The sequence below is a fragment of the Canis aureus genome, chromosome 27 (genome assembly GCF_053574225.1).
Source record: "Canis aureus isolate CA01 chromosome 27, VMU_Caureus_v.1.0, whole genome shotgun sequence".
Lineage (NCBI taxonomy): Eukaryota > Metazoa > Chordata > Mammalia > Carnivora > Canidae > Canis > Canis aureus.
The window spans coordinates 41,576,817-41,604,228 of NC_135637.1; the positions used below are offsets into that span (position 1 = coordinate 41,576,817).

At 38.7% G+C, this 27,412-nt stretch overlaps 1 protein-coding gene across 2 annotated transcripts in view; it reads right to left on the reverse strand.

The window, feature by feature from the left end:
* The window catches only part of PCDH15 (protocadherin related 15), an 869,139-nt gene that overhangs the window by 164,888 nt on the left and 676,839 nt on the right, over window positions 1-27,412 (reverse strand). For both annotated transcript variants that reach the window (XM_077874888.1, XM_077874887.1), the window contains exons 21-22: window positions 27,132-27,356; window positions 16,177-16,293 (exon numbers count right to left, since the gene is read on the reverse strand). In XM_077874888.1, the coding sequence (XP_077731014.1) occupies window positions 16,177-16,293; window positions 27,132-27,356 (342 nt within the window). The remainder of the gene's footprint in view (window positions 1-16,176; window positions 16,294-27,131; window positions 27,357-27,412) is intronic.

Genomic DNA, 27,412 nt, shown 5'->3' on the forward strand with positions numbered 1-27,412 from the left:
CTGTAGTTGAAAATGTACATCACCTGAGTCCCTACTCACAATGGCCATGTGCACATTTTTTGAGAGCAGAAAGGAAGTAGAGATTACATCAGTGATTTTTGTTTGGGGAAGACACTTCAGAAAAGAGATAATAATGGGCCTCTGAAAACAAAGCTCCCCAAAGTGGAAGATGGGAGGAGAATAAACATTCTTTCAGAAAAGATCCTCGAGTACAGTGTGTGTCAGAAATGAAAATATCATCATGACAAAATTGTTTTAAATTTTTTAATTTTTATTTTTTTTTAAATTCTGGACTAGCTAAATATAAAGCATATCTTCCCTACTTCCCAGCATCTGTTCTTATATTCTGTTACTCCTTTAATTATTTTGTAATACATCCTGTTGTTAAGCCAATCCTTTAAAATAATGACATAATCCTCTGGATTTCTCCAGTAAAAAATCCTCATATGGCCTATATTATTAAGATACAGATGATGTTTTCTTACACTAACTGCATTGCACAATGTGTCAAATCCGACTTACATTGTGGGTTAACCCATTGTTGAACAAGATTGAGATCCTTAGTAATATTTTTGGTGACTGTGAGGATCATAGTGACATAGGTAATTTTGTACGTGGCTTGGAGGACCTCTAAGAATTTAGTTACCTTAGAAAGTAGCTAAATTGTTGGCATATTTTCAACTTAAAGCCCACTAATATCTGCTCAGAGATTCTCATCTATAGTTAATAGTTATCTCTCAGGATGAAGGCAGTGATGAGAAAGACAGATGTGCCTCTCTACTAAGGGGCCTCACAACAGTGTGTGGGCAGAGGGGCTGGGGACAAAAGGCACACGGATAAACACAATTGCCTACTAACATTTCTGATAAAAGCTATAAAGGAGACGTATGGATGCTATGAACTGAAGGTGCTAGAACTAGACCACACGTCTTCAGGTTTATAATCAAGTAGACTTCCTACCTCACTGTAGGCACTTACATATGAACAGGATATGTGCCTTCAACATGTATTCTGGTTTACAGGGATCATTTGAGTATTATAGTGACAAGCTACGTGCCAAGATTTTGGATGTTTTATCTTAGACTCAAGAGAATGGAAATAGAGATGTATCATTATGAAGTGACATAAATTAGTCTATTTAAGCAAAATATTTTGCTAATTATTGGTAAAAAAAAATTTTCATTAAAATGTGCACATGTTTATGGGGGGGGGGTTGTAGACACCCAATTAGGATGGTGTTTTCGTGAAAACTTTATTCTCAAATTGTACACTGCCGTAAATGACACTAGAATTACTTCATGAGTCCATGTATTGGTATCCTAAGATCTATAAATGCAGAGGATATAAGCTCTGTACCGAACCAGAGGCAAAGTTTGGCAAGTTTGCCATCTCCCTGAAAGCAAGGAGGATGGGAGGAAGTATCAGTTTACATCTCCATGCCTGACAATGGCCATCTGCTTCCATTCTTCACCAAATCCAAGTACCAATTTAACAAAATGGTTTTATTACTCTTACATGGAAATGAGGTTTAAAGGAAGCAAAGTAACTGCAGTACAATATCATTTTTCCTGGTTAAACACAAATGCCAACCCTGCTGACATTAGTCAATAGCTTTGAAGGACTTGGGAGGTTTGCCAACCCTAATTGCCCTCAGGAAGGACACGATTTAATGACATCTATTAATAAATGAGTTAATTGATTTGTTTGTTCATGTATTAGGCTTCATTCCAAATATGATTTGAGGTAGTATGTGAACTTATTTAAATAGAGTGTGGTTTCCAAAATGTGAAAGGCATTTCAACATTGTAATGTCCTTTTATCTACTAAATTTGACTATGTAAGGCTCAATAAATATTAGTATGAGATAATACTACTGGAAGGGTGGTTTATTCAGCACATGGATAGCAATGTGGTGATACACTCTGAACCAGGCATGTTTTTTAGATGATGGGAACATGACAGACAAACAAAACAAAGCAAAACAAAACAAAAAAAACAAAAAACCTGGCATCATAATGCCGACACTAGATTTTTTACATCCAAAAGTAACACATTTATGTACAACGACAGGGTAGGTATAATTGATCTGAAGAATCAATGTAAATTTATATCAAGAAAGTGGAACCTTAAGATTTCAATTATTTTATTAGTCCATTTTTACTTTTGACTTCCATTCTTATAGTGAGCATTAAACACAATATGTTTTGACTTAATGATGGTGAGAATATAAATAATTACTACAGAAGGTAGTAATTGCAGGTCTGTATGAAAGATGTTCCAAACTTGCAAACATAGGGAATTTCAATGAGCCTATAATGGACCAAAATAATTAAGTTCTTAATATCAGGGGATATCTTGATTTAGTAATTTTTCTTATATACATAATTATCAAGAAATTACTCATTCAGACCCACGTAATTTTCTTTGTAATAATGGCAATCACATTATATCAGGGAATACTAAACCTATTATTACCGTTATACACAAACATTAAGTAATTTGTTTTCAAGTATACAAAGATTTTTCTCCCTGAAGTGGTTTCCAAAATTCTTTTTCCCAATGTCTTCAAAAGCAACTAATCTGATTTATTTTGTAACAGTGTAATTCACAAAACCTCCCAAGTATGATTTAGCATTAGGGATTACTATAAAGTGGTAAGTATTGTTTTTTTGCAATCATAATGACTTTTTTAGTGGATCTGACCGATGCTAAGGCATCTTTATTTTATTTTATTTTATTTTATTTTATTTTATTTTATTTTATTATTTTATTTTTTGCCTTCTGGCTTTTAAAAAAAACAATTTTATTGGAGTTCAATTTGCCAACATATAGCATAACACCCAGTGCTCACCTCGCCAAGTGCCCCCCTCAGTGCCCATCACCAAGTCATCCCAACCCCTCGCCCCCTCCCTTTCCACTACCCCTTGTTTGTTTCCCAGAGTTAGGTGTCTCTCATGTTTTGTCACCCTCACTGACATTTTCACTCATTTTCTCTCCTTTCCCTTTATTCCCTTTCATTATTTTTTATGTTACCCAAATGAATGAGACCATATACTGTTTGTCCTTCTCCAATTGACTTCACTCAGCATAATACCCTCCAGGTCCATCCACGTCGAAGCAAATGGTGGGTATTTGTCGTTTCTAATGGCTGAGGAATATTCTATCGTATAAATAGACCACATCTTCCTTATCCATTCATCTTCTAAGGCATCTTTAAATGACACTGGGAAAGTCAAACTCTCCGTGTGGTCCCTGAGGAGATGTATGCTTTTCTTTCTTCCTCTCCCCTCCCCGCTGTCTCACACCTGCAGTGACTACCACGTGTTGACAGCCTAGTGGGTCAACACTGTCCCAGCCATGTTCCTCGAGCAGATGTCACTGAGCTAATATAGAATGTGCATATAGTTCAGTTTCTACAGATGTGGTACCAACATACTTATTCAAGATCCTAAGAAGTGTCTGCTTCAGGGTTACTTGATTAAATCTTTTGAGAAATCTGTTTCTTAAAAGGAAACATAACTCAATCTCCTCAAGATGTCAAATGACTACCTATTCCTTGTAAGATTTCCTCATTTAGATACATTTTAGAAATTCCTAAAAATAATGGTGGGCACACATTCAACTTTCCTCACAAAAAACCAACTCACAAACCCAAAGGAAGTTAAAAATAGGGATGAACCCAAGTGAGAGCTAGAAATCAGTGATCCTGTCCACTCTGCCTTAAAATCTTCCCATTTTTCTTAGGATGAAACAAGAAATATTGTCATGGCCTACCAGACTCCATAGGTTCTGACTCAGGTTTACCTCCCCAGACTCCTGGCAATATTACCTCCTTTTGGTTTTTGAAAATTATTTTTCTTCCTCTGACTATTTAGGGTCAAATACTGACATATTATGTTGCATTGGAAACACCTCTTTATCATTCAGATCTCAGCTTTCCAAAACATTCCTTGACCTTCCAGATAAAATCAGACTTCCTAACCTTGGAGCACCCTAAACATTTATTTCTTTTTCTTTTTTTTTTTAATTTATTTATGATAGTCACTCAGAGAGAGAGAGAGAGAGAGAGAGGCAGAGACACAGGCAGAGGGAGAAGCAGGCTCCATGCACTGGGAGCCCGACATGGGATTTGATCCTGGGTCTCCAGGATCGTGCCCTGGGCCAAAGGCAGGCGCCAAACCGCTGTGCCACCCAGGGATCCCCCACATTTATTTCTTATAGCTTTTTTATGGTTTGTCATTTCTACTTACTTGATATCCAACTCTTCAAGTTTGAAATTCTAAGGCAAGGAAGCATGATAATTTAAATCCTTAATACTTAATGCAGCACCCCTAATTAATATTGGATGCACACACATGCAATAAATATTGAAGGATTCTTATTTTGTTTGGAACATAAGGACAGAGATTTAAGTCAAACATAATCCACAGTTTATGAAACATTGTCATCAGCGGATCAATAGACATATTTACTTCTCATTTCCTTGTGTCCTTTTATCCTCACACTTCACTCCTACCTCCTTTTTCAAAGGCAACCATCTTAATGAATTTCTGGAATATTGTGTAACTAGACTATTGTTCAGTAAATATCCATTCCTTCTTCCTCCACTCCTGGTCCCATAGCTTCTTTCCTTGGTCATGGGACTTGCTTTGGTTAATGGAATGTGGAAGACTGAGACTCAAAACCAGCTGCTTGACATGTGACCATGTGGTTAGGCAAGTTGTCTTGCAGTCTTGTCCTTCATCGTACACAGAGCAGGCTAGCTTATTCATGGATCCCTGAAGAAAGAGGCATGTGGACCCAACTTGAGGCCAACCTCAGCTTGAAAGCAAGGTCAGCCAACACCTCAACTGCCTCAAACCTCTACATATAAGAATATGTCTTTGGTATAATGAACAAGTGGTATTCTGGTATTGTTCATTGTCCAAGCATTTTGGGAGGAAAACCTAGTTGTTCCATATTGCATGCATTTTGGGAGGAAAACCTAGTTGTTGCATATTGCATGCATTTTCTGCTTTTAATTTTAAATAATGGCATTATTTTATTTTTCTTACTATATTCCCTGAGTATCATGTCCTTATAATTTATTTTTGTTGCTATGTGCTCATAAAAATTCTGCTGTGCTAGAAGTTCTCCAGATCTTTCTTTCACTCTTAATAAAGATCATGGCTGTATGGGAACCTACCTGATGGATCAGTAGGGATGATAACATTCCTGTCACAGAGATTGTCCTAATTGTTCTGAGTCTTTGACTATGCAGTAAGGACAGCTTGGGGCTGGGGGGGGGGGATAGGCGTGAAGGGCCCTACATTATCATGTTGGGTGGAAGAGCCAGTTTGAAGCTACATGAGCAGTTGCATGCAGCTGTAATGTTAGTTGGTCTGATCCACCAGAATTCTGAGTACAGAAAACTCAGCTCTAGTACATCCATTGCAAACACATCCTCAGGAGAGATCAAGCTGGGAAAAAGTTGTCAGAGTGACAGGTCGGAGGCCCAGCTTCTTCTCCACTGCACCACACCTTACACATCCCCCAACCCATGCTCAACTTTTACAGGCTCTCCTTTACAGGCTGCCCTAGATCACAGATGAAAAGAAAAGAGAGAAAGTAACAGAATGCAAACAATAACTATAGAAGACAAATATCAGAGACTCAAAGCCTGAAAAAGACCAGAATAAATATAAAAATAGATAAAATTTGCTGACTATTTACTATATGGCAGGCACTATTTGCTCCACATAAATGCTATCATGTAACCTTCATGCAGATCTGACAAAGTCAGTACTTTCTTAAAATTGTGTTGAGCATGTAATGTGAGATCTGCTTTTTAAATATATTTTTAAGTATAATTCAGTGTTGTTAATGGCAGTTTCAATGTTGTATAGCAGATCTCTAGAAGACCAACAACAAAAAACAGAACAAATAATCTGGTTAAAAAATGGACAAAGAACTTGAATAGAGATTTCTCCAAAGACGACAGATGGCCAACAGACACTTGAAAAGATGCTCAACATCACTCATCAGCAGGGAAATGCAAATCAGAAGCACAGGGAGATATCACCTCACACCAGTTAGGATGGCTATTATAAAAAAAAAATCCAGAAGATAACAAATGTTAGCAGGGATGTGGAAAAATTGGAACCCTTGTACACTGTTGGTAGGAATGCAAAATGGTGCAGCCACTATGGAAAACAGTATGGAAGTCTCTCAAAAAATTAAAAATAGGACTGCCCTACAATCCAGCAATCCTACTTCTAGGTATACATGCAGGAATTTTTTAATTGAAATCAGGATCTGAAAGTGATATTTGACTTCCATGTTTACTGAAGCATCATTCACAATGGCTAAGATGAGGAAAGAACCTAAAAGTCCATCAGCAGATGAGTGAAAAAAAAAAAATGTGGTGTGTTTATATAATGGAATATCACCCAGCCTTAAAACATAATAAAACATAATAAAACCTTGTCATTTGTGACAACATAGATGAACCTTGAGGATATTATATGAAATAAACCAGTCACAGAAGTGCAAATACTGCATGGTTCTACTTATATGAGGAATCTAAAAGAGTCAAATTAATAGAAGTAAATAATATAATTGTAGTTGTTTGGGGAAGAGACAATAGACAGCTGTTGGTCATGGGCTATAAAGTTCAATAATGTTGTTTTGTCTTCATTTTACAAATTCGAGAACACAGGGAGACAGTGACAGTGAATTACCCACGGCCACAGGCTGGTCAGTAGGGGCTTTAGTAGGTGAGACCAGCCCATCACTCTAGGGCCCTTACACTACTGAAAACTATCCTGGGTGATGAACTCTATAAGTTTGCAGGCTGAAAGAGGGCATCATACACCCAACACAATTAATACAGACAAAAGAATTTCTCAACATATACTAGTGAAAACGCTTACTTTTAAGAATAGAGAATCTTACAAGAAGAAGTAAAAAAAAAAAAAAAAAAAAACTCAAAATTAAGAAAATTACTATGGCTTCATGCTTGTACAGTGTTAAAAACCAGAAAATAGCGGGCCGTGGGTGGCTCAATATTTTGAGCAATGACTCTTGATTTGGGCTCAGGTCATGATCTCAGGGTCGTGAGATCGAGCTTTCCCAGCCCTTGTGAGGCTCCATTCCCACTGGGGAGTCTGCTTGAGATTCTCTCTCTCCCTTCCCCTCTGTCTCTCCTTCTCCCTAAATAAGTAAATACACAGAAAATAGTGGAAAGGCATATGTAAGGTTCTAAAAAGTAAATGTTTAAACTCAAGACAGTAATAGTCTGTCAAGTTGTATATGTATAAGCAAAAGACGCTTTCATACTTGGGAACTCACAACATATGCATCCTTCTTAAAAAGTTGAAGACATAGAGGAGCTAACTACCAGAGGCAGCAAAGATGTTAAAAATGGATGCATGAGAATGTGGAAAGATTGGCATCAATCACACATAAGCTTAAATACCAAAATAAGCATAGGCAGTTGTTATGTCTAGGAAGTATCATTAAAATGCCATGCATTTTCATATAGAACACACGTATGTAATTCTTCAAAAAAGATGTAATAAAAATAAATGGGGTCAAAGACAAAAAAGTGACCTATACATAAAAGTCATGGCCCCAAATAACTCAGACACATGACAAATAAAGGGGACAGGGCAGCCCAGGTGGTTTAGCCATTTAGCACTGCCTTCAGCCCAGGGCCTGATCCTGGAGACCCGGGATCGAGTCCCATATGGAGCCTGCTTCTCCCTCTGCCTGTGTCTCTGCTTCTCTCTCTCTCTGTCTCTCATGAATAAATAAATACAATCTTTAAAAAAAAAAAAAAAGGGACAGCCAGCTGTAGGCAAGCAGAGGCCAGGTTAGCATGGAGGTTCCTCATGAAGGTCTAATCCACAGAACTATGTAAGGTCCTCCACTCAGCTTCATTTCATTCACCTTGCTCTGTCTGTAAATAAAGAAAAATAAAATAAAATAATAAATAAAATAAAATAAAATAAAACAATAAAATAAAAAATAAAATAAAATAAAATAAAATAAAATAAAATAAAAAATTCTTTACCTTTTAATTTCCTTCTCTGCATTGAAAACTTCTTTTCCTCTAAACCCCATCCCTTGCTGGTTTCTCTTCTCCACCAGTCTTTCTCTTTCTCTCTCCAGCCCCTGGCCCATCCCCAAAAGGGCATAACCTAAGGATTTATTTCCAAGGTTTTGTTTTATCTGATTATATTTTCCTTCTTGGAGAATGGGTTTATCACTCTGAGAGCCTCGACGGCAATCCAAGTGGCTCCCATTCTGCGTTGTTCCTTGCCACCCATCCCTGGCCCTCTCAACCCGGCCTGGCTTCACATGGAAGCAGCCTCTGCCCCTTCCAACCCGTGGTGTTGCTGACCCTGAGCAGGAATCCCGGCCCCTTCCTGCCATCTGCCTCCAGCCCCTCTCACACTAGGTGTTGTGCACTCCCTTGTTCGGTGAGCCTATGATTCTGAGCAAGAGTCAAGCTGCCTGCCCATCTTGGCACTGGGCTCCTACGCAGATTGGGTGAGGATGGCGTAGCCCTCTGGGCCTCCACACCTGGGGAGGGAATCAGAGTTCTCTCATTCTGTAGGTGCGGGGGGCACGTACGTGTTCTGAAATCATTTCAAATGTACCCTCTGCTAGTTTGATCTCATTAGAGAGATTAGATGATCACTAAAATGATCTCATTTTCTCCTTAGAACAGCTTTGTTCTCTGTCTACTTTATTTCTACCAACTAATATCACCAACGTCTTCATTACTGAGCCAGAAGTCCATGATTCACCTTTGATTTTTCCTTTATTACCTCTGTCATCCGCTTCCGGCCCCATCACTGTTAATTCTTCCATTTTAATGACTTTACACATTTCTGTTTGCTCCATTTCTTTTGTTCACCCTTTTTTTTTTTTTTTCATGATTAAATGAAAGCAAAGCTGCTAACTAATCTTCTGGCTTTCATTATTTCATCCAATAAAGACCACATCTCAGAAGAAAGTCATTGTTCTAATGTGCAGCTCTGATTTTGTCACTGCTTTTTGTAAGTCTTGAGTAAACTTCCATTTTTCTATATGATAAAATGGGTTTCATAAAACCGTATTTGCCACATTTCCTGTCTACAAATGAGTCTCTAAGACAACCCTGATGTTTTGGGGGCTATTCCCTTAGGTAGCTAACATTTATTTAGTCAGACATATTCAAGTCATGGCACACAAATTCATGCACATAAGAGAGATATTTTTGACTCTGCAAGTGTTCAATACATTTCCTCTGGCTATTTCTTCTACCCTCACTAAAATGAATCTCTTATTCTTTTTAGTTGAATTCCTGTCTAGAGCAGATTCCAACTTCACTGGGACACAATCTGTCCCCCCATTCTCGACATAGCTGTAGCATTTCTTGGCATCTTTGACACACATGCTGCTATGGCTTTATCTCTGTCTGTCTTGCCATGTTCTTCATTGTTAAGTCCACAATAAATGTGTTCTGATTGATTCATGCATTCAGAAAATATTATGAGGTGTCTGTGTTGCACCAGGCACCTATTGGATTGTAGGTCTACTGTCGTTACATTGCCATTGTGTAGTGGGAGGTAAGGATCGTGTAGTGGGGATGGTGAGACCACGAGTTCCCAGTGGCTTGGCTCTGAGGGTGTTAAAGCCAAGAATTGCCATCATGAGAAGCAGGGACCCTATTTATTTATTTATTTATTTATTTATTTATTTATTTATTTATTTTTACTTGGTTTTATTTTATTTTATTTTTTTATTGGTGTTCAATTTGCCAACGTATAGAATAACACCCAGTGCTCATCTCATCAAGTGCTCTCAGAGGGTCTCTTCATTTTCTCTGGCAAGAACTTCACAATAAAGCACATGATCTAAGTCTGAAGGGAGACCTGTGGGTGAGCTCCCAAGAAGGCCTGCTATATTTCACTCAATTGCCTTGGAAACCTTCTGTTCATGTCTACTAGGATCCTAACCCCAGGAGGTTTATTGTCTTCAAAAAAGTCACTGTCACATACCATTTGGGTGACACTTTTGTGAAGGCTAAAAATAAATAAGTAAAAAAAACCCTAAATTTCACAGTTGTTACCATTTATAACAAAAGAAGCGCCCCTTTAGTCCTAGTAAAATGGCAGGTTTTTAATTAGAAGAGCAATATTTGCTTCTGAAACAGTTAAATCTAATATTGATCTCAAGTAATGCTAACAATGTAATTGTTCTTGAAAGGAATCAATAAGCCACAAAAAGAAAATGACACAGATTCTTAAAACATTAGATAAGCCTTTTCTAGACATTAATCATGTATAAACTTTCTCATAAAACCTTCCCTTTCCTACTCATTTACACTCTCAAATCTAATTATAGCTCATTGTCATTTTAAAGATCAAGTCCCCACTGTCTCAGTGTGTGCTTTCTTTCTAATTAAGTATTCGAGACCAGAGGGACCCAGGTTGGGGCTGCATCAACTCAATTTGCACAAGCTGACATGCATCACAGAAACAGTTTTTGATAACTATTTCCCTGACAGCTTTGATGGGAGGGGAAAAGAAAAACACCCCCACTGAGCGGTGTGCACTACCCCCCCCCACCCGCAAGCTCCAGGGTCAGCCAACCTGGTTAGTAGGCACCGAGCATCGACAGCAGAGTTTTGCTACCTTGCTAGCAGTAATCTAAATCACTACAGCTTAAAGGCACAAGCCAGTATGTGGTGAGTGATGAAAATCAAATCATAGAGACGTCACTGGAAAATAACGCAGGGCACCCATGTTATATGGAGACAAAGATAGAGCCTCAAACTCCTGGCCCTGAAGAATTTTAACTCTTGCCCATGAAGCAAGCAAGCAAGCAAGCAAGCAGCAAATCAGGGATGCAGACAGTTCTTGCTTTTGTTCTACCCTCTGCTAGTAGACTGCCACAGAGTGACCAACTGGAGGGTTCATTATTTTGAGAAGATCACCATCATTCCTTGGCATTATTTGGTGACATCATGTCACTTTAATAAAATGGAAGGTAAAAAAATAAAATAAAATAAAATAAAATAAAATAAAATAATAAAATAAAATAAATAAAATAAAATAAAATAAATAATAAAATAATAAAATAAAATAAAATAAAATAAAATGGAAGGTATGCCAATAAAAATGAAAAATAAAATAAAATAATAAAATAAAATAAAATAATAAAATAAAATAAAATAAAATAAAATAAAATGGAAGGTATGCCAATAAAAATGAAAAATAAAATAAAATAATAAAATAAAATAAAATAAAATAATAAAATAAAATAAAATAAAATAAAATAAAATAAAATGGAAGGTATGCCAATAAAAATGAAAATCTGACCACCTGTTTGCTCTCTAGAGACCCATGAAACCTGAATGAGGGAGAAGGATGTTAAAGCCCCTCGTGAAAACACTTTAAAAATAATTCCTCAGGCAGCTTGTGTAAACTCTGAGTGGCTGGTAGTGCTCTGAAAATCTCAGCAGAGAGAGAGAAAAAAATATCTCACAGTCATGATGATGGGCCTTCTCTAAAAATTATTTCCAAAACAATATAGTGAGAATACTTAACTGATTTTTAAAGTCAATTACTCTTGAGACCTTCTTGCAAGATCTCTTTTACGGAGCACATGCGTTTCAAAAATGAGTATCAAAACCCGAAAAAAAGAAGTCTTCGAAGTCAACAGTGCACTAATATAGGCAAAACAGAAAGTTTGTCACAATCGCTAATATTGAACATGCTCCAATTACTTTATTTATTTATTTTTTACTACTTTACTTTAAAAAGGAATCTTATCAATTCCTGAAATGCGTCAAGTGGAAAGAATAATATAACCACGAGGGAAAGGATCCTCCGTGGAAATGAGACAAATGTAGACTTCAATGATTTATGCCAACTTTTCTGCACCCACGTGCTCACCAGAGATACTATTTTGTCAGGCGCTCACCCTGCCTAGGGAGAGAACTCCAGCATCCTGGGGTTTGGCCTTCCAGCTTCTGGAAGAATAAAATATGCAAATGGAAATTACACTTGCAGTTTTGTTTTGTGAAAGTTTGGAGTGAGAGGTCTCTGGTGAGCAGAAAGAAAGGTTAGCAATTTTTAATATCCAAAATGATCAGTCATTTCCTATTCACATCTCTGGTGAACTACATAATGCCAAAGCTGTCACAAAAGCGAGGCGGAAAATAAAGTCTTAACAGCTTTAATTCAGTGGGGAAAAAAAATATCCCTGGAAGGTTTTTTTTTTTATTTTATATATTTTTTTATTTTCTCCTCCTCCCTCTAGAGCACTTTAGTTTTGCACAACACGCATTTTATAATTCTTAATTTATATTCAGCAACGGTGTTCTCTCAGGCTTTGAGACCTTACCCAGTTCCTCCATCTGATACTTCAAAGGATTTTGTTTTTGCTATTTTTTAGGTTAAAATGGGTGGTTCTCCCTGCATTCAGAAGAAACATGATGTCTTAAAAAAGAGGTGGCCAGCCTCTCGAGGTGGAAATTACTACTGCTGAGTTATAGCAATGCCCACTCCAAGAGGGCGCAGAAGCTGGGCTCCATGGGGCTCACACATGACCCTCCTTCATCCTCACAACCCTCGAATGGCCAAGCTAGGGCTCACAGAGAAGCACAAGTTTTCCCGAGGTCACCAAGAACTAAATCTCTGAGTATCTGGCACACTTTGTCAATTCTGGAAAGCATAGAAATTGCTGTTAATTTATTCATTTATTCAATTATTTAACAAATGTTTCCTAATAGACCATGGAATCTCAAGCATAGCATTGGATGTGGAAAGGCAAACCGGAGTTCATTTGTGATTCCTGTCCTCAAGGACTTTCCCTTTCAATTTGAAAAAAAAAAAAAAAAAAAAAAAAGACCATTATGTAAACAAAGTGTTTCCATGGATACTTAAGCACAGGAGCCCTGAATGGTATCTTCTAATTACTAAATGTTTATAATAGCGACAAAGGAAAAAATACTCAGCAAGCTCATTCAAAAAATACATATTCTGGATTTATGGCACCGACATTAAGTAACAAAAGTAAAAATCAATCACAATCTTTTTGAAATTTGAGTACTGTGAAATTCTTGTTCTGAAAATTGTCATGGAATTGAGCTTTTATTTCTCATCAGTGCCAGTGTAGCTTGATTGCAGCTCTTAATTTAAGGGATCCAGCTTGCAGGGATAACTGGAAAGCTCAGTGGAGAAAACTAGTTATGCTGAAGACTGCTGGTGTGTCAAGGATCAGCAACGGGTCTGATAAACCTGTCAGAATGGCTAAAATCAGCAACATAGAAGCAACAGGTGTTGGAGAGGATATGGAGAAAGGGGAATCCTCGTGCACTGTTGGTGGGAGTGCAATCAGGTGCAGCCATCTGGAAAACAGTATGGAGTTCCTCAAAAAGTTAAAAATAGAGCTACCCTACAATCTAGCAGTCACACTAGTGGGTATTTACTCAAAGAATACAAAGACGCTCATTCAGAAGGAAACATGCACCTTTATGTTTATAGCAGTTTTATTTATGATAGCCAAATTATGGAAGAGTCCGCAAATCCATCAACAGATGAATGGGTAAAGAACAAGTGGTATGTATACACAACGGAATATTACTCAGCCAGGAAAAGAATGAGATCTTGCCATTGGCAACAACATGGATGGAGCTAGAGAATATAATCTCTATATATTTTATAAGTAAATTAAGCTCATCAGAGAAAGACAAATGCCATGTCATCTCACTCATCTGTGGGATTTAAGAAACAAGCAGAGGAAAGAGAGAGAGAAATCAGGAAACAGACTCTTAACTCTAGAGAACACACTGATGGTCAACAGGGGAGGTGGGGGGATGGGGAAACACGTGAAGGGATGAAGGAGAGCACTTGTGATGAGCACTGAGCAATGTACAGAATTGGCGACTCACTATAAGGTTCATCTGAATCTGATATAACACCGTATGTTAACTACACCGAACTTAAAATAAAAGACTTAATAAAAAAAAAAAAAGTCCGACAAAATACATATTCACTAACCAAAATAAATACCCTCAGGTTTTCAATGGAATGACCAGCATCTGCATTTCATCCTCTGAAAAGCCAGCATTAGATGTTAATTGTGTGAAACTACTACTGGGGATGCAAACCTAGGAACGTCTTAAAACAAATATGGAATTCGAACCTGGTAAATTTCCATGAAAGAACTTCAGGGTGTGAAAACAGGGTCTTTTCTCTAGATACTTAGATAAGGAACAGCATTTGTTTATGGAATAGCTAACAGACCAAGACAACTTCTCGCATCCGTAGGGTGATCTGAATATCAAGCCAGGTATCAAGGTGGCAAGTGCTGAAAGTAAAGTGAGGGTTTTGCCATCTGCCATAAGACGTGGAGGCCTGTCCCACGTAGGTGATCAGTGTACGTCTCGATTTTTAGTCTGTCATCACTGATTCCGTTCATCTTAACACTACCTTCGATTCTGTGCTAATATAAATTTCTTAGAAACACGAATAGTTTGGGGTGTCTGGGTGTTTCAGTTGGTTAAGCACCTGACTCCTGATTTAGGCTCAGGGTCGTGATCGTGGGATCGGATCGAGCCCTGGGTTGGGTTTCCCACTCAGCAAGGGTGTCTGCTTCTCTCCCTCTGTCCCTACCCCCACTTGTGCTCTTGAGGGCAAACTCACTCTCTCTCTCTCTCTCTCTCTCTCTCTTTCTCACACACACGCACACACACACACTCAAATAAATAATCTTGAAAGAAATATGAGTATTTGAAGATACTGTACTTGTTTATACTCACTTAGTACAGTGAGTTATAATTTCTTTGTGCAGTTCTATTTTTTCCTCTAAGACTTTCAGGTCTGGAGAGCAAAACCTGCTTAGCACAATAATCAGTATAGATTTGGTGTTCAAAACACATGCCATGAATAGAATTGAAAGTGTATTCTTAATTTCAAAGTATTTTCTACCTCTGACTGTTTACTTAAAAAGCAGATGAAACACCAATTTCATGTTCACCACCTCTACTGGTATGTTCAAATGTATGAAATTTTGCCTATCACATTTCCCAAAATGCAATAAATCAGTTTCAAAGACATTTTAACACACTTGAGAAAAGGAGCTTCTGAGTGAAAGGTCATTGTTTTCATGTTAACATTATTATTTTTCAAGACCTTATAGTCACAAAAAACTTTATAGGGCCTGTCGCAGTTGAAGGTGAAAAATGTTATGATTGCCATTCACTTTTTTATTAAATAAACAGCATTACACAAAAACTATTTATATTAGCAATATGAAACAGAACTCTTATATTACTTATAAAATTCAGGGTCTTTTTTCTCTTTTCTTATTTTTCTAGAGTGGCTTAATATTTCTATTATTTTTGTAGAATATATCAGGCACTGACTAATGGTGGGAGTTCACTCAAAAGTAAAATATTTAAATCTTCATCATTCAGCTATTAAGAGAATAATTAATATCTATAAAGCGCTCAAATTATTCATAGAAAGCATTTTTAGGCAGGTACTGTTATTTCCATATGCTACTTCTAATACATTAAAATAATCACATTAAGGAAAATTTATCTCATTTCTGCTATAATAGTGTTTTCATTGAAAACTCTCTATTTGGGAAGGCAATCTGGGGTATCTCAAAGGAGGCAAAATTCTAGACAATAAAGACTGCATTAAATATGCCCTGAAAGCAATGTTAATAGTTTAGTTCACCAAAATTAACCCATTCAATGTGAGTATGAAGTCATCCGTTGGTCTACAGTTGGCTAACAAAACCGTCATTTGTGAATAAAGTGGAAAACGCGTAAGGATAAAACATAACCCAAGTAACCTAAGCCTACACTATCCTAAGAATCCAAATGATACCGATTCTAAATGCAGATACTGATTTCCACGCCTATGTATTACTAGTATGAGATAAATTGGCAAATAGCACATTTTGAATTCCAGCAACACAAAAAAGCATATGCTTAACTGTGTGTGTTCAGTGATAATCATGCAAAGAGTGTGTGTCCCCGTGAGCACGAAGGGGGAGCACACGAGATGCCCGGGTGAGGACTGGGTGACCTCAGACTCTGAATACGCTGCCCATTGAACTGGGCCATTTGTGAGCGTGCAAGGTTCTCTTCCCTACGGTTGAGAGTATTAACCATTGTCTTCCACTTACAGGGGGGTCTGCATCCTCGGCATAAACGGTTGTGATAGGTGTGCCCTTGACAGCATCCGGAGCCACCATCCCTTTGTAGATTCGTTTACTGAACACTGGAGGATAATCATTCATATCCTGTAAAACACAATTAAGAGTTTTAGAGCTTCCGGTGAGAGCAGGTGAGGGCCGCAGACGCTAGACTGGCTCCATCTCTTCCTATCACACAAGCCATTTGCCACTGTCAACCTGCCAGCCTCTCAAGTGCATTATCCTCCCTGCACAGTGGGGCCCGAGGGACCTCGCCGAGCTGCTCTCCAATATCGAGTGCAGGGGGATCAACTGAAGGCCACTCTGCTCCAGCAAATGCGCTGAAATGATGCCTTCTGGACACGGCAGTTGTGCTCGAAATTCTCCCCAGAAGATACTTCCAGGGGTAGGAGGTGGTTTTGAACTTTGGAAACGGGGATGCACAACTTTTATGAAACGTGCCCTTCCGTAAGACAGGTGTAAAAGATGGTGGCTTTTTGGGTTTTGTTCTGCTGTTGTTCCTTTTCAAAAAAAAAAAAAAAAAAGCCCTTTAATGTTTCTGTTGCAACTGAAAATTCTGGAGATACTTAGCAAAATGGGATGATTAGCGCATTTCAAGTGCAAACTATGAAACAGCCTTTGATGCCATCATACATTTTCACAAATGTAAAGTGATTAAATAATGTTTTCCCTATAGCACAACGTCAAGAATGACACAGAGAATTAGATGTTCCCATAGCCAGAAAATAATGGTGATTTGCTGCAGGATTTTTTTCAAGTAACTCTAGAGGCATCCTTTGGGTTGTTGTTGTTACAAGCCAGTGATGGAAGTGCATTGTTATTCCTGTAGTGTCACACTCTAAACAAGTATTTATCAAGTCCCTCCCTCTTCTCCTGCTCAGTACTAGGCACTGGGGCCACTGAGTTCACTCCAGAAAATGGTGGCCCTGACGTCATGGCACTGACCTGCCACCTGACAGGTAAAGATACGGATTCTGCAGATACATAGTGACTTTGCCTAAATTAATCTACTTACTTGGTGGAGCCAAACTAATAAATCTGGTCCCTGGAGAGCAAGACCATTTTTCCCCCTACCATTTTATCCTTTATGAAGAAATGTGTTATCTTTTTTTTTTTTCCTCAAAAATAATGCTTGTTAACATGGCTGATTCATATTTCTTAATTTTACTCATTTTAAAATAATTACTACATCCCCACATTATTTTGGGTACTTTGGGTCTAAAGTTGAATGTGTTAATTATCTTACTCCCCAGGTCATCTCTTTCTCACTTGCCATCAAAAACAAAAGAAAAAAATTATTCTACGTACTCTTTAATATTTGCTCTGATACAACCATTTCCCCGTACGACGTAAATTGGAAACCCACTAATTAACTGATCATAAACACCTCCTTTGGCAAAGAGGTCAGGATAATTATCTGTTACAGTCAAATAGCACTTGCTTTTATGTTCACAATAGAGTTGACATCTGAGTTGTAAATATGAGAAAACTTGCAGACTTTAATAAAAAAATAAGAGACCTTTAACTGTAAGCAAAACTAAAAAATACAATTTCCTCTGTTTTGATGTATTGTATTCATCACCTTCTATGAACAACAACCAAAAAGCTTCCTTTATAAATTATGACTCAGAATCTGAACACGTACATGAACCTGAAGGCTTTCGTTCTCCATAACGAGTGTGGTGTTGAGTATTGATCTTGAGGTTCCAGGCAGGGGGTAAATACGTAAAACATTTGCATGCACGCTTTCTCCTGCTCTTTTCAAGAGTGCCAATTAATGTAATGAGTGAATCTTGTAACTAAAGGGGTGGAAATCCTTTTGCACCCTAGGTGGGAACTTCTGAAGGTCAGAAAAGAAGGAGCCCAGCAACTGATTTTTTTCTTACACGAGATCCAAGGTCACATAAAATCGATATATTTAATGAATTTTCTTTTTTTTTCTTCTTCTTCTTTTTTTTTTTTTTTCATCTCAAAGGACACTTAAAACCTTCAAGGTATCAAACAATTTTGAATAATTTGATTCTTCGGGAAAAAAAAAAAAGCCATGTGATTTTCTAGTTATCATATAGCTGCTAACAGCCCTGAGTATGGGGTCCCCATTTCTTTCCCTATAGCAAAGTATTCACTAGATTCATCTTCCTTTTTTTTTTTTTAATTATTTATTTGAGAGAGAGAAAGAGAGCATGAGTGGGGGAGAGGCAGAGGGAGAAGGAGATGCCCCGCTGAGCAGGGAGCTTGATGCAGGACTCGATCCCAGGACCCTGAGATCATGACCCTCAGGTCATGCTGAAGGGAGATGCTTCACCAACTGAGCCCCCCAGGCACCCCCAGATTCACCTTCTAACTGCGTGCATAGTGGATTTTTTTTTAATAATCTGGCCTCACAAACTGATTAGCCACAAACTTAAGGTTGTAGTACCTGGAGGCCTCCAAGGCCTGCTACTTCTTTCCTCCGCTCCCCACTGGCAGGACCAACAGTAAGTCAATGCTGCCAAGGTGGCAACATTCCCTTTATAGTACATTGTACTCGTTTTGGGGTTACAATCTTTTATTGTACCTAAGAAGCTCTTGCACAGTGCATTATTTCAGATGAGAAAATTTATTGAAATGCGATGCCAACAAGCATAATCAATAGTTCATTATATTTATGCTCCAGGGATGTCTGAAGAAAAATGGACATAAATCTGCTTCTGTGCAAATGCTCTGTTATGCAGCAAACGAAGAAGTTCACTCTTCAAACAGCAGCTCATTCTGTTGCCCATTTTCCACTAGAGGGTAGTATTGGCAAAAAAAGAAGCATATCCTCTTCTGTCCTCTTAACAATTTTATCATAAAGACCAATAATAGTTTGCTTTCTGTGGTTGTAGTTTTCGTTGGTCTGAACAGAAATTGCCATTCATGTTTCCAAAGAGTGCTCTAGATGTTAGCACGGTTCTCATCTAGGACAACACTACGCCCTTCTTAGGGAAAAAAAAAAAAAAAAGAAAAGAAAATTGTACTAGTTGATGTATAAGTTGTTTCCATCTATTAAGCAAATGAAAATGCACCTGAAGGTACAGTTTTCTAGAAACAAGAAAATAGGAGTTCCATTTATTTATTTTCTAAATGAAAGCCTAAGTTAACCAGAGGAACCATTTCCACTTGCAAGACCGCAGCACGCTTTGTAAATGAGCATCTCAGGGGAACAGGCCCTGGCTGGGGAGATTGCAAATTAATGACAGGTTTGCCACTAAATGTAGGGACGGAGGGGGTAAAGATTCTGATTTTTCTGGAATCACGGGTAAGAACTGTTCTCGAGAAGAGACTTTCTGCAGACAGAAGTGTACGAGATGTTTGTGCTCCAATCCTTTTTTTTTTCTTTTTTTGTTTTTAAGGATGAAAATATAGTGAATGCCAGCCCCCATGGTCAGCTGTCATGCATGCCCTGTGAGGGACCCGGATGGGGCACCTGTGGCCAGGGTGGCTTCCACTGCTCAGCACTGGCACCTGGAGCTGTCTGCTGTCCATCCTCCAAAATGCTTTGAGGCCTGGGGAGCTGATGCCCGTCTTTCCCGGTGCCCCGAGCACCTGACTTCTTCTCTGCCTGTTCCCAGGTCCTCTTTCCACTGCTAGACACTTTCTATGCATGTCCCAGCTGCTGTTTCCCCTGTTAGCTGCCTTCTGCTATTTCTTCCCCCTTGCAAACTTTCCTTTTCTCTCTCTCTCTCTCTTTTTTTTTTTTTCCACAAACTTTCCTTCTCTTTTGGTCGTGTCTGACTTCTCCTCCCTCTCCTTCCGCAGAGGACCAAAAAGGCCCCGTCTCCAGCCAAACAAATCTTTTTTTTTTTTTTTTCCCCAAACAAATCTTTTCTTCTGTTTTGCATGGGGTTCTCCTAAGTACAAACTATAAACTGACTGCAATGTTTTATTTTTTTTCTTCCTTTTTTTGGATCAAAACCTGCACGGGAGGCTTCTTTCTTAGAGGTCCGAGTTTGGTTTCCTTTTGTTTTGGTTTTATACCCAAGTACTTAGTTATTCTGGATTTTTTTAGGGGGGCTGCGTACCCCTGATGTAGGTCATCAAAGCTGTGCTTTGCCACAGTAACAAAATGTACACAGTGGCATTCAGGTTCACAAATACTGATGGAGCTCCCCCTGGGGATGTGCTTTAGATGTTGGGGATCCTGTTACCACCAAGAGAGGCACAGTTTCTGCTGCTACTGAACTGACAGGTAGGAGCAAAAAGCGGAAATTAAATACATAATGTAGGGTGCGATGACTTTTATGCAAGGAGTACGAGGATGCATGAGAGTGCCGAGTAAAGAGTTGCACTGAACTTCACAGAGGATGCATCTCTGTCTCCATCACTCATGCCCACCAGCAGGTGGGATCATCCTTCAAGGTCGATGGCTGCAGGAGGAGGAGGAGCACAGCACTGGGCGATCTTGATCAATCCACAGCGATAATATACAATTATCCCAGGGTGGGAATGGTAATGCAGGGAGAAGGGAGCTGAGGAGCTTAGGGGTGGGTCCCCAACCAGGAGGCAATGGGCAATTGAAAGCACACGTGCACATCCTGAGCTAGAGGCTTTGAGCCCATTCCCTGTAACTGTAACACCCACCTGGACTTTCCCCCATGTTCACCATAATGACATTACGTGTGCTTTGTGTTTGCTGTGCATCAGGCATTACGCCAGGTGCATTCGATGTGTCATCTCGTTTAACGTGTCTGAAATATGTTAAGTCTTTTATTTCTATTTTGAATATAAAGAAATCAAAGCTTAGAGAGGTCAAGTTGCTCACGGTGAGGCAGCTAGCAAAGGGCAGACCCGTGACCACATGCTGGCATGTCAGACCCTGGAGGAGCCTTTCAGATATTTGCACATGAAGAGAAAGTTATCAGAAGATCATATATGTGTATGAAGATTGGAGTAGGACTTTCATTTAAAAAAATCCACACATAACTTTTTAAAGGTCTCTGTTCAAGAAACTTTACAATTTAACATTTTTTTAAAATTTATTTATTCATGAGAGACAGAGAGAGAGAGAGGGAGAGACACAGGCAGAGGGAGAAGTAGGCTCCATGCAGGGAGTCGACATGGGATTCGATCCCAGGACTCCAGGATCACACCCTGGGCAGGCAGGCGCCAAACCACTGAGCTACCCAGGGATCCCCTAATTTAACAATTCTTTCAAGTAGCTATTATATTTTTATCTTGGCAACCTGGTAAGCTTCTAAATGTTGCGTAACACAAATCTATTTCCCTGAAGATAATTTTCATAATTATTTATAAAGCTTGTTTTTTTTTTTTTTCTGGTTAAAAAGAGAGACTTGTATCAGTTGAATTTGTACACTTAAAACAATAATTGACTCAATATTTAATCCTACAGCTATTTTCACTAAAACCTAAGGAAGTTTTCCCCAGGGCACCTGGTGGCTCAGCGGTTGAGCATCTGCCTTCGGCTCAGGGTGTGATCCTGGGGTCCTGGGATCGAGTCCCGCATCGGGCTCCCTGCATGGAGCCTGCTTCTCCCTCTGCCTGTGTCTCTGCCTCTCTCTCTTTCTCTCTGTGCATCTCTCATGAATAAATAAATAAAATCTTAAAAAAAAAGTTTTTCCCAAATTTCATTCTTTAGAAAACTAATCCTACCAGAAGCTTTATAAGCAAAATAGGATCCCTTAATCAACTACGGAAAATGTGGGCAATTGTTTTTTATTTTCCTGAGATTCACAGTGTGCATCAGCATATGAAGGGCTCCTGTATGAAGGCATCCAGTGGAGACATCTGTTCACCTCTGTGTGTCCCAGTATTTCCCAAATCCATTTGTCTTTGAAATTCTTTGTATATGAGACAACCATTACCATCTCAAGGAGCTCGTGCTGTGAAATATATGCTGAGCGGCCCTGAAGACAGTGCAATATTGAAGGCACAGACTGTAACTCTTTGGAATATTGTATGACTTTGGTGAATTACAGATTTCACACAATATATTGAGAATCCTGATGCATCAAGAGTGCCCCTCGTCTGTGGCAGCCAACTCATCAGGGATGCCCGGGGACAGGTGGCAGTGGGGGCGGTATCTGCCATCGACAGGGCTTTATCAGCATCTCCTGCCCCTGCTGGGAGGCAGTTCTGTTTTGGAGACTTCTGGCAAATGGGAGAATGTGACAGTCGCCGATGAGTAAATGAATGTAATTGTGAACACAAAGTAAGGCACCTTCCTGGGACTCCCAGGAACCAGTGAGAGATGTTCCAGGAGCCATGACGGAGACCCGCAGAAATGTGAATTATGACTGCTATGAGATACTACTGCTAACTCTGGGCAGGTACATTTTCATCTGTTTCCTCTAGTTTGGTTGTTGAGAGAAAAATATGCTCCATCTGAGCCATAAAACTCTAGAACAGCAGAGTACGAAGACACTTTACGAAATGATCTGACTCGGCCCCGTGGCACGCTCTTCCCGACACATTCACATTCTTGACGCTTGGCAGTGAATATATGAGAGAGAACATGCCAATATTCTTATCGATAATGCAGAATGTGATAATGCAGGAGAGAATAAAGGGTAATATTTGAAGGCCATAGTCCAAAACTAGTATTTTCTCCAGCTCAACCAACTCTCAGAGAAAAGTCAGCAAGTGGTAAAAAATAACGATCACTTGATTAGCCCATACTCTCCCTAGCTGGCCCCTTGGAATCCTCTTATTTATTTATTTATTTATTTATTTATTTATTTATTTATTTTCAATTTTTCTCCCTCTAGAGGAGGAGAAGGAGGATGCCATAAATCTTGAACAGTCCACAGTTTCCTCTGACCAAATGAAACCCAGGACTCTACCAGTATGCTCACCATGGAGCATCCGTGGCACATCCCCACCTGTCAGGTGTCCACGGTGTGACAAATGCTGCCTTGGTACCAGGCATTGGGTTTCTATCTAGAAAAGCTATCTTCATTCCTATATTCCATGGGGATAGGGACATTTATCTTCCTCCTGGGGAGGAAACACCTCTCAAAGCTGAAAACTAGCTCCATCTTCCAAGGCTCACTGTATTTCTCAACAGCCTTGGCCCCTCCAGCTCTCCCTGCCCACATCTTCAGGTTGTGGCTTATCCTACAAGATAGACCTTTCCTTTCTGTGTATTTTCTACATTATATCACAACTCAGTTTGTAAGGACAGATTTTTCTCTGGATTATAGGTTTTAAACTGTATGGAATTTTATTTATATTCCTTGGAAATTTACTCATATGATCTAATTTACTATTATATATTCAGTTATTGGTGTATTTAATAAATGTACAGAGGAGAAGGCTTTTTGCTCTGCAACAATTCTGCAACAAAATACATATTATTTGTATGATCATCGTAGGTTTTTATTTATTTTTTTATTTTTTATTTTTTTTATTTTTTTGATCATCATAGGTTTTATTCTGAATCACTAAGAAAGCCCTCTGCAAGTGTCTGTGATAAAATTCTGCTTGCTTTCTACTGTAAAAATATCTTTCCTTCCAAATATCACTTCAGTTCTCCCATTCTCACTCCAATTATAAATAAGTTTGATGGACTAGATATTAAGCATTTGATTTTTTTTTCTTCTTCTTTTGAAAAGAAAATTATGTTTCTTCTCATTTTCAAAGAGAGATCTTCAAGACACTTTCCCTGTGGTGACTGTTTTGGGTAGAAATATCTCTCAGCAAATACTATGCAATTATGTTATCAGCAAAACAGCTTGTCATACTGCAAGTAAACAGAACAATCACAAAAAATCTGCATGCTTGGGAAAGACCTACATTTGTGGAGAGATGGGAATTATACTCCATCCTTCCCTTCGAAACAGACAAGCATGATATTTTTATGGGGCCCAATATTATGTAACAGCTCTTCTCTGTGATAATCTCACCATGAGTGATCCAAAGAAAGAAAAGCAAGTGCCACCCTGCATTTGGGGAAATGTCCTGCAAATCTTATTATGCTTATATCACCTTGAAAAAAGAAAGTGGCCTTGAACATGTCTAGAATTGGGGCACCTGGGTGGTGCAGTTGGTTACATGGACAACTCTTGGTTTCAGCTCATGTCATGACCTCAGGGTCTCGAGATCAAGTCCCATGATGGGCTCCACACTCAGCAGAGAGTCTGCTTGAGACCCTTTACCCCTCCCCTCTGTTCCTCCCCCCATGAACATTTGCATCCTCTCTTTCTCTCTCAAATAAATAAACTCTTTAAAAAAATCTATAATTGAAAGTTGATTAAATATAAATATAAATATATGATAAATTAGAAATAATTTAGTTTAGACCTGACCAATGAAAGTGTTTGACTTCTCTAAATAAGATAAAGCAACTGATACAACAAAAATTAGATCAACACCCTCCTATTTCTGAAGAAGGAACAAGTCCATCGATGTGCAAATCCTTTCCACATGTTGATGTGTTAGATGCTTAAATGACACCCACATATTAAAATAAAGGGGTGGTCAGGGGACATGAAATGCATTTTAAGAAACCGCAGTCCCAGATAGAGAATGAGAGTTATTTAGAGCACATTTTGCTTGATTAGGTGATATTTTTGGACCCAATCTGACTCCAATGACTTCTATAAAAAATATAAATGAATAAAATAAAAATAAATTAAAAAAAACAACAAGCAAATCAATCTACACTGAATCCAGAGCAACCAACTCAGAGTCTGTGGTGGTTTATAACTCTCCATTATGAACCATATCCATCCTGAGAGACAAGGTCATCTCATTTGAGTATCCATCTGTGAGTCTGGGGAGAATGTGCGGAAGGTGATTAGTAACAAGTCTTTTCTTTCCTTACTATCCAAACAGTCAAAAAATGACTATTTTTCTATTCTAGATTATTTTTGTGGTCAATTCCACCAAGCCATAGTACTAGGCAAGTGTAGACCAGGTAAGATGGCCTAAGATTCCCCACCTGGTTCTGAATCATTCCGATATATTGTTGGTTCACTCAGGTCAGTCTCATCATAGCCTTCATTATTGTGTTCCTAAAGTGCTTCTTCTGTAAACAGATTTCTAAATTTCTAAATGTCATACTACAATAGTGTGGCAAAATAGTATTTTAAAATATGAATCAAAGCCCCTCAGGCATTGGTGATTGTGTGCTATCCCTTGATCCTTCTCCAATCTACCAACATCATTGTCTTGGGAAAGAGACACAGAAACTGAAATTCAGGTAACCCAAGGAAGGATTCTCTAATAGCTGAAATTTCTATCCCCAAAGAGGACTTAATGCTTAATAAAAATTTAACTCCCTGAAATATCTAATTTCTTAAGCTAGAGATACACAATGAAAGAAGCAGGTAAAAAGCTATTTTGGGGCAACCTGGGTGGCTCAGTGGTTTAGCGTCGCCTTCGGCCCAGGGTATGATCCTGGAGACCCGGGATCGAGTCCCACGTTGGGTTCCCTGCATGGAGCCTGCTTCTCCCTCTGCCTGTGTCTCATGAATAAATAAATAAAGTCTTAAAAAAAACAAAAACAAAAAAAAAACAAAAAAAACAAAGCCATTGTGGATACCTGAGAAACAAGGAAGTCAAATTCTGATAAAACTCTCCAAATCTGATAATGGAAGGGACTGTCCCAAGGTAGTTTAGGGGAAACAGAAAGACCCCAGGGAAGAAATATCATGTGTGTACTTTCAGATAAGCTAGGTCAAGGGTGAAAAGACAGTGTAGTAATTTCTGTGTCCTTTTCTGATTGCAGGATTACCTATTAAACAACAAAACAGAATAAAAAACTAACACTCAGACCCAAAGATCTTATAGTTAGGGACATCAGAGCAATTACCTACATGATAAATAATGTCATGCTAATTGTATACTGGAACAGTCGTCTGTGTATTCATACCAGCATTTTATTGTTTAAGAAAGCCAGTAGTATGTATTAGCTATTTATCAGTTAAACTATCAAACAAAAATTCAAAACAGTGATTCTTATTCCACCTTGCCCACATTTCAGTAACCTACAAAAATGAACACAGTAAAAAAAAAAGAAAAACATAACAAAACATAATAATAATAATAATAATAATAATAATAATAATAAAAACTAACAATGAGGACAGTATAAACGTTGTCTATGACCTTGGGTACCTGATGACCTTGCATATATCTACTCCTCTACTTACAGCACCTTTAAGAATTGCAGCCATCCCCAGCACCTGACTTCCTTTCATTCTAAGCAAAAATCCATCTGCAGAAAAGCATTTGTGATGCCTTCTCCATGGAAAGAGGGTTCCTTGGGGAAGGAGCAGAGGAATCTGACAGTTTAGGACACAGCTCAGGTGACCTTTACACTAAAGTTTGGGAACTGATAAATCTCTCCTCGTATCTTCTTTCAAAAGTGTACCTTAAAAATAACTTGAATCCTTTCGAAGTTACCATGTTCTTTCAGGCCATCACCTGGCACAGGTTATGACAATGAATGAGATAAGAAATCTGGAGCACTAACAAAGTCCTCTTGGTCATAGACCCTGAACATGGCTGAGCCAGAGCTTGACCCCAATTCCATCTGATTCCAAAGCTGATTTCATTCCAGAATTTCCACTTACAAACTAAACTAATTAGCTCAGGGGCCTTAGGACTCTTGCATTTTCAGTAATCTATTCTTTTTTTAAAATTTTTTTAAACTTGAGGGGTTTGGATGAAGTTATTATCCCTGTGCTGTGAGATTTGGACTAAATTGTAGTCTGGAGAAATCGTGACTAGATTAAAATCTCAGAGCTAAGGGAACATTGGCAGCTACAGTGGTTAAATTCTTATTTAGAGTTTCATTCAGATTTATCCTTTGTACTTAATATGGTCATTTCTCAGGTCTTACACATTCTAAACTCCATGTTCTGGGTCTGGTATGACTGTGTTATTATGAATTGTTGCCCCCAGATACTTAGTATGGGACAAACTCAGAAGAGAGTACTTACCTTTACTATCACTGTGACAGTAGCAATGCCAGGTGGCATTGTTCCATAAATATCGAAGGCCTCCACAAGAAAAGTGATGCTTGCTTCCTGCTCTGGAAAGGACTCATAGTCCAAACTCCTTAAAAGGGAGAGTTCTCCTGTAAATGGGTGCAGTGCAAAAAAGTGCTTTACTTCTGGGCTTCGTATCCGATAAGACACATTTGCTCCAAGGTCGACATCTTTGGCCTGTAACGAGTTAAGCAGAAGGATGGTCGTATCAGAGGTGTTACCAAACCAGAGGA